Raw genomic sequence first — 8,467 nt, forward strand, 5'->3', positions numbered from 1 at the left:
TACTGATTCCAGCTGGAGATTACTGACCTTGACTGGAGATTACTGACCTTGACTGGAGATTACTGACCCCAACTGGAGATTACTGACCCCAACTGGGGATAACACTAACTAGTCCTGAAGTCAACTAAGAAACCATGGCAACAGATATTGTGGTTGTGGACCGAAGCATTAAATGTGAGGAATGTACATGTAGTGTTGCCACGGGAGACGAACCATGTGACATTTGTAAGCAGACGTCTAACTCAGACCATTGTGTTCTAGACTCTGTCAAATCTGAACCTCACGATGATTTTCGCAGTGATGATTTTAGCAGGGATGTTCTTAGCAGTGATGATTTTAGCAGTGATGTTTCGAGTCGTAAAGCATTTCATGAAAGTGACATTTCGAACCACCTTGATATTAAGCCAAATATTGATCCATTAAATTCCGGCTCCGATTATCAACCAAATGCCCTAATTCAAACAGAGGAACTTTATGAATGTGATGTATGTAGTAAAACATTTAATGAAAGGGATATTGTGAACCACCTTACCACACACAGTGATATTAAACCATTTAATTCTACCTCCGACTTTCAGCCAAATATTGATTCATTAAATTCTACCACCGGCTCTCAACCAAATGCCCTAATTCTAACGGAGGAAAGTTATGAATGTGATGTTTGTAGTAAATCATTTAATTCACAGGACAGTTTAATAAATCACCGTGAAATACATACAGATATCAAACCTAACGTATGCCGCGATTCATTTGACTCTAATGACTTTATACCAGATTTTATCCAATTTCAAGCGAAGCAAAACTCTTATGAATGTGATGTTTGTAGTAAATCATTTAACAAAAAGACAACCTTAACAACTCACATGAAAATTCACTTGGATGTCAAACCTAACGTATGCCGCGATTCATTTGAATCTAATGACTTTATACCAGATTTTATCCAATTTCAAGCGAAGCAAAACTCTTATGAATGTGATGTTTGCAGTAAATCATTTAACAAAAAGACAACCTTAACAACTCACATGAAAATTCACTTGGATGTCAAACCCTATAAATGTGGTCTTTGCGACAAGGCGTTCCGTCTTAACGGGGATCTACAACGACACATCAAAATTCACACGGGAGAAAAGCCATATAAATGTGACATTTGCGACAAAGCGTTTATTAAAAAGAGTCATCTCCATCGACACATTATCACGCATACGGGCGAAAAAAACTACAAGTGTGACATTTGTAATAAATACTTCACTACTAGCTTCTATCTTGTTCGACATTCCAGAATTCACACCGGAATCAAGCCCTTCCAGTGTCAGATATGCAGCAAGCTGTTTATGTCCGTCGGCGAATTAAAACGGCATCTCAAAATTCATTCGGGGGAAAAACCTTACGAATGCGATGTATGTGGTAAAACTTTTTCTTGTAAAAGTCATCTGAAGTATCACGGGCGAACCCACACGGGGGAGAAGCCGTTTAAGTGTGAGATTTGTGGGAAGTCGTTTAATAGTAACAGCCATCTACATCGTCATATAAACCTACATACAGGAGAACGGACGTATAAATGTGATGTTTGTGGTAAATCATTTAATGATAACAATTACCTACAAGGGCATCTCAAGACACATACCGGTGAAAGACCGTTCGTGTGCGACATTTGCAACAAGTCGTTTGGATATAGCAGTGATTTAAAGACTCATAAGAGAATTCACTCGGGCGAGAAACCGTTCCATTGCGATGTTTGTAGTAAATCGTTTAGTTCTCGGAAGGTTCTGCGCATACATTTTAAAATTCATACAGGCGAGAAAGCTTATAAATGTGATGTTTGCGATAAAGCATTTAGCACTAGCAGCCATTTGCAAAGGCATTCAGTTATTCATACCAGGAAGAAACCATTTGTCTGTGATGTGTGTGGTAAATTATTCAGTGTCAAAGGTTATCTACAGAGACACATTAAAACTCATGATATCAAGGAACTTGATGATGAAGTCTACAGTGATAGTAGATCTAGTCATCCAGAGGTGCATATTAATGAAGATATTAAGTCAATCTAGTTTAATAACCAGGGCACTGATAGCCTAGTATAGCTATGTTTTGAAGAAAAACCAGTTGTTTGTGGTGATAGTCACAGTCGAGTCTCGTGAATTTAAACGATAGTTCTATTGTGATGTTCAAGACTTATATGGGGTGATAGTCTCATTAAACAAGACTCTCAGTATACCCTATCAAAGTCTCATGAAGTTAAATGATAGTTCTAATGTGATGTTCAAGACTTATATGTGGCAATAGTCACAATCAATAAGACTCCCAATATACTGTATCACGAGTCTCAATCAACTATACTCTCAATATAATGCATTAGTCTCAATCAACAAGAGTCTTGTGAAGTTAAATGATAGTTCTAATGTGATGTTCAAGACTTATATGTGATGATAGTCACAATCAGCAAGACTTACGTCATGAGTATGGTGCCACATGCTGAAAGACATCTAAGACACTATTGATACTTATAGCACTATTTACTCACTAACACTTTATTTATTAAAGGGGCATTATGTCAGTCATTTTCTCAATCCCTATAAAATTGAAAATCGCTCTCCTTTACAAAGTCTTTGGTGGTTTATTATCATTTACGAAACTAGGAATGACCTCCTTACATGCAGTTATTGATCTTCAGAACTAATTCCAATACACACAACTAATCACTCTCCTTAATATTAGATCACTCTCCTTAATTTTTAAATCACTCTTCTTATCGAACCTGGAAGAGCTTTTTTAGAGTGATTTTTTTCAATTTGTTGAGGGGGAGCTTTTTTTCGACTCTCCTCTAAAATACAAACAACAACGACTGATTATGTAAGATTTAGATAAAGAGCTGGCTGTTCTGGCTATAATTTTTCAAAAATAGATAATGCAAAATGAATATATTGAAAATTTCATTCAAATTACTTAGTTGTAGTTTTGACAAGATGTGTGCATTGATCGTAAACACGGTGCTGGTCATTCGAGTCTTAGCCTCGCTTCTCCATTTTTAGATTAAATCATTAAATGGTCAAACTGTTCAAATCGTCCTTAAATGTTATATAAACTATCAAAATAGTTTATATAACATTTAAAGGGACTATCCCGATTTGAACACAGTCTCAAAAATAAAAGTCTGAGTATGTATGAAATTTAAGCGCCAAAATATAGAGGAATGGTGTATTTACCGTGTCTCAAAATTTCAGCTCAAAATATTGAGTCGTTTGGACGTGAACGTCAAAACTGCTTCTTCGGACACGTAACCCTTTTAAAATTTCGGGTCAATTTTTTCGTTGGGTGACCTGATAATAGATTCCCGTCCCTTGAGAGGTCTATACAGCAAATGACCCATATGCTGTACTTGATAACGAAAACTAAATTTCACCTACACATTATTTTTATAAAAATATGTCTGGTTTTATCCAGACACCGTATAATACAGCTTGGGATACCGGTTTCCATTTCCAGATGAAGACTGACGGGTTTAAGTTGTTTGAAAACGTATCACAAATATTGAGTTAGTTGCTCGGCCCTTAAACAGTTTTATTCTCCCAAAAATTATCGGGATTAGCCCTTTAATGCCCAAAGAAAGACCTACAATAGGCAGATTTAGCCCTTACATAATACCTGATTAGCTTTTAGCGTTTTCAACTGTCAGATTATCGCTATTCAGGAGACGACCACTGACAAGACCGGGCACATTATTTATATTATGTATTTTTTTGTATATCATTGTTTTGTTTTTCATTTAGAGTGAAGGCTACAGTGAACACTTACGACTGGCCCCCTGGATCCATTTACTTGATTTGATATTTTGTTGTTTATTTCTTGCAATGTCTATGTAGTTTACAGGTTTGTGTTGTCCACAGGTTTGACTTGTTGGCACACCATTTGTCTTGTCCAAAAGGTTTATCATGTTGTTATGTAGTTTGTCTTGTCAGCACATAGTTTGTCTTGTCAGCACAGGGCTATACTATATACCGGAAAATACCGGTAAACAACTGGAAAACTACCAGAAAACACTAAATACCGGAAAACACCCTAAATAGGTGACCCGGAGAAGGGCTATACTATAAACCGGAAACTAACCCTAACCCTAACCCAGGCACACAGATGACTAGGCTCCCGGTTACCTATTTAGGGTGCCAGTCTCCAGGTTACCTATTTAGGGTATTTTCCGGTATTTAGGGTATTTTCCGGTATTTAGTGGTTTTCCGGTATTCAGTATAAAATGGTGTTTTCCGGTTGTTTTCCAGTGTTTTCCGGTATATAGTATTACCGTCAGCACATAGTTTGTCTTGTTCACAGGTTTGTCTTGTTAGCACGTAGTTTGTCGTGTTCACACATAGTTTGTGTCTTGTCAGAATGTTTTGCTTTGTGTGTAGTGTGGTCCTCCTGTACATGTATATATATATAACTCTACCCGATTCACCTTCAATAATCATCAACAAATGTCCCTTCGCCTGCATGTTTTATTTCATGAGATTTGAATATCTGCTATGTGGCCTTCCTAATGGTACAATTAATAAATATAGATAATTGCTAATAACCCCTCTTACTCTGCAAAAATGGAAGGATAATTCTGTAAGTACATGGAGAGAGAGAGAGAGAGAGAGAGAGAGAGATTGAGTTAAACGTCCACTCGACACAAACTAGGTCATTTTGGGACTAACATATGGTTTATTTTTATTTCAATAATACGCTTGTGCGTAGGACCCGGAAAAACTCACGAGGTTGGACATGCGATCCTACTCCTTGTCACGTACAACCGGGGAATCAAAACCACACCAGTTGACTCAATGACAGACTTTATGATACAGCGTGCACATGCTAACCATTTAGCCCCCTATAAGTAGCAGTTACTACATGTAGTTCTAATCGAACTCGGTGTTGATTGAGGTTGGATGAATGATTAGCGCATGCTTGTTGTATCATTAGGTCTGTCATTGAATCAACTGTCATGGTAGGGTCGCCTGTCCAACCTTGCGGGTTTTCTCCGGGTCCTCCAGTTGCCTCCCACTGCTAAAGACCCCTACACACAAGCAAATTAATTGAATAAAATTGAACCGTATGTTATACCCGAAATGACATAATTTGTGTCAAGTGAACGTTAAACTCCATTTCTCTCTCTCCCGATTCATTTTGACGCAAGTATTAAAATTTAGTGATGGTCCCTAAAACCAAATTTTCCAGTCTGTTTATAAATATTATAAACTAGGTCATTTCGGGACTAACTAAATATTTGAACTAAATATGGTTCAATTTTATTTCCATAATTCGCTTGCGTGTAGGGGTCTTTAGCAGTGGGAGGAAACCGGAGGACCCGGAGAAAACCCACGAGGTTGGACAGGCGACCCTACACCTTGTCACGTACAACTGGGGATTCAAAACCACGCCAGTTGACTTTATGATACAGTGCGCACATGCTAACCATTCAGCCATCCACCCCCCCCTAGTCTATTTATGAATCCAGTAAGATTTTTTTTTTTTTTATTGACTTACCTCACATCATTGTAAAGATCACACGCTACGATTGAAATAGTGGTTTTAATCGTGGTGATCCTATCACGTCTTATCATAAATTGAGGTCAGTCGTAGCAATCTCGTTGACCGTATCGAAACGTATCATCACTTAGCAGATCGTGGACTCAATAGGGACAAACCTATCTTAACGAATCGCATGATAGTGGGAGTCTGGCATCAAGAATAATACAATGACAGACTTAAATTAAAGATGTGAAATTGGCATCTCTAAATGGACTCGGTGGGTGGGGTGGGGCAATGGTTTAAGACGTGTGCGTTAGATCATAAGGTCTGTCATTGAGTTTCGATACCCTGCTTGTACGTGACAAATTGATGAGTAGGGTCATCTGTCCAACCTCATGGGTTTTCTCTGGGTCATCTGGTTTAAGCGAATTATTGAAATAAAAGGTTAATCCCGAGATGACCTAGTTTGTGTTGATCGGACCTTAAAGTTACAATTTCATATTTTTAAGTTATATTTTTAAAATGTATTAAAATGAAGCCCTAAAATAGATGGTATCTATAAACAGTCGTACCCTGTTAAAGAATAATCCTATTAATCCTATAATTCACTATTGCCAGTTGAGAAAAATATCATTTTCAACTTTAAATTCAAACGTTTGAAGATAGCAATTCCATGGGGGGGGGGGGGGAAATAGAAAAACAAGGGAGGTAATTGTGTTATTATTTGTGGGGTCAAAGGATTTTTTAAGTGGGAGAATAATACCTATGATCGTATAATAAGGAGTTGACAACCTATTGAGCAAAAGACATAGAAATAATTATGTTTTGACTTCTATAAAATATGAAATAGTAACTTTAAACGCCATGATTACACCCCATATCTCTCTCAATATCAAATTTCTCATGGTTTAATCCACTGGTTATCAACCTTTTTTCGCCAACGACACACCTTGGAACACCTGGCTAAATATATATGAAAAATATTTGAATTTTGCAAAATAAAAACATGGCAAGTCATAGACGACAGACTGGTCATAGACACATAGTAAGACTCAAACTAAATCAAGAAAAACACAGCTGGTCTATGAACTTAATTCATTGCATTGTTTCGAATTTCACCAGTCAAATAGCTGGTGCTGTTCCAAATTTCGTGGCACACTTAGGAAGATCTCATGGCACACTTGTGTGCTGCGGTGCTGCGGCACACTGGTTGAGAATCACTGGTTTAATCCATGTAAATATGTAGCAACACTAGATAACATCCAAGCTTGGGTGGAATCAAATTTCAAACATTGGCTAAGTGGGTAAGACGCTGGCTCGCTAGTCTAGAGGTCGGGTGTTCGATCCCTGCATTGGCCGAGAAAGTTCATTCAGATTTTCCGGCGAGCTTCCCCTAGTCAGTGATGCAGGACGGAGGTCCTGACAAGGACAGCTGTCTAGTCCTTCGGATGTTACGAATAAAACTGAGGTCCCGTGTATACATTGGAATGCACATAAAAGATCCCTTTGCAGTTGGAATTCGATATAAGAGTAGGCGATAGTGCCGCTAACCGGGCAAAATTTCCCTCATAGCACACTGTATGCCGTATGCCCATCTTCATTAGCCCAGTATAGGAGCAGAACAGTAGGACGTTAAACCCCATTTCATTTCATTTCAGATTTCAAACAGGCCTGTCATTTCTGTCTGTCCACAACAAGATGGCAGCAGATTTATTACATGTCTTTGTAAATACTGAACAGAATTGAACCATTTTAGGACCTATATTTCTATTTGAGATTCAACTTTGACAAGGGATTCGTATTGCACTATCCGGTTTCCTCCCACTACTAAAGACCCCTACGCGCAAGCGAATTATTGAAATAAAATTAAAAACCATATGTTAGTCCCGAAATGACCTAGTTTGTGTCGAGTGGGCGTTAAACCACATTTCTCTCTCTCCTATTGCACTGAAAGGACGCAATGTGACTTTAAACACATTCCCTAATGGTGAAGTTTTACTGGTCCGAAATTATCATGTAGTTACATCAAGCAAAATTAATTGTGGTCTGAATCCGTCTGCTGAAATAACTGTAAGAGTTATGCGTCTTTATGTTTGGTAAGAATGTTATAGTTTTTTGATCCAATGAATTTAACAAGCAAGATTGTATTTTGATGCAATGAAATTTAATGAATTAGTTAATGATTAAGATTAAATGAAAATTATATTTTAATCCAATGAAATTTAATGAATTACTTAACGATTAAGACTGAAGGAAAATTATATTTTGATCCAATGAAATTTTATTAATTAAATATTGAATAAGATTTCTCCCGTCAAAAGGCAAAACCTAGTAACTCACTTTTTTTTATCAGAATTGAGTTGGGACCAAATTTGTAGTTACTAGGGTATGTGCCTCCTGTTGTTGTACTAGATATTCCAATCTTTTCATTTTGTAAGCAGTTACACCCATGACACAACCTAGCAACTTCCTTCATTTGCCTAGTATACCACAGCAAAACCTAGTAACTCAATAGTCAAATCAATGGATGAGCTGGCATTTAATATTCATTCATTACGTTTTCCTTTGTTTTCTCAAAATAAGAAAAAAGTGAGTTACTAGATTTTGCCTTTTGACGGGAGATTTGTAATTTACTGTTTAAGTTGGTTTCTGGTTATACTTTATGATTATATTTATTATATTGTATATATGTTAATGTCAAATAAATCTATCTATCTACCATACAGACATACAGCAAATAAAATTATCAATCCATAGAGTGCAGAACAGGGCCCTGTTTCTCGAAGGGGATCACATGGCTAAGTAGGTAAGATGTTGGCTCGCTAGCCTGGAGGTCGGGTGTTCGATCGCTGCATTGGCCGAGAAAGTTCATCCAGATTTTCCGGCGTGGTTTCCCCTTGTCAGTGATGCAGGACGGAGGGCCTGACAAGAGCAGCTGTTTAGTCGTTCGGATGGGACGGAAAAC

The 8,467-nt window shown here is 37.6% G+C and overlaps 1 protein-coding gene across 1 annotated transcript; it reads left to right on the forward strand.

Moving 5' to 3' along the window:
• On the forward strand, positions 1–2,115 carry LOC126810721 (gastrula zinc finger protein XlCGF57.1). The gene has a single exon (XM_050535971.2). It carries the CDS (start codon positions 135–137, stop codon positions 2,046–2,048), a length of 1,914 nt encoding a protein of 637 aa, XP_050391928.1. The 5' UTR covers positions 1–134; the 3' UTR covers positions 2,049–2,115.
• Positions 2,116–8,467: the final 6,352 nt, after the last annotated feature.

Source organism: Patella vulgata, chromosome 1, assembly GCF_932274485.2.
Source record: "Patella vulgata chromosome 1, xgPatVulg1.2, whole genome shotgun sequence".
NCBI classification, from domain to species: Eukaryota; Metazoa; Mollusca; class Gastropoda; family Patellidae; genus Patella; species Patella vulgata.

Coding starts and splice junctions, on each gene's coding strand:
- LOC126810721 (XM_050535971.2), top strand. CDS start 135: ATGGCAACAGATATTGTGGTTGTGGACCGAAGCATTAAATGTGAGGAA.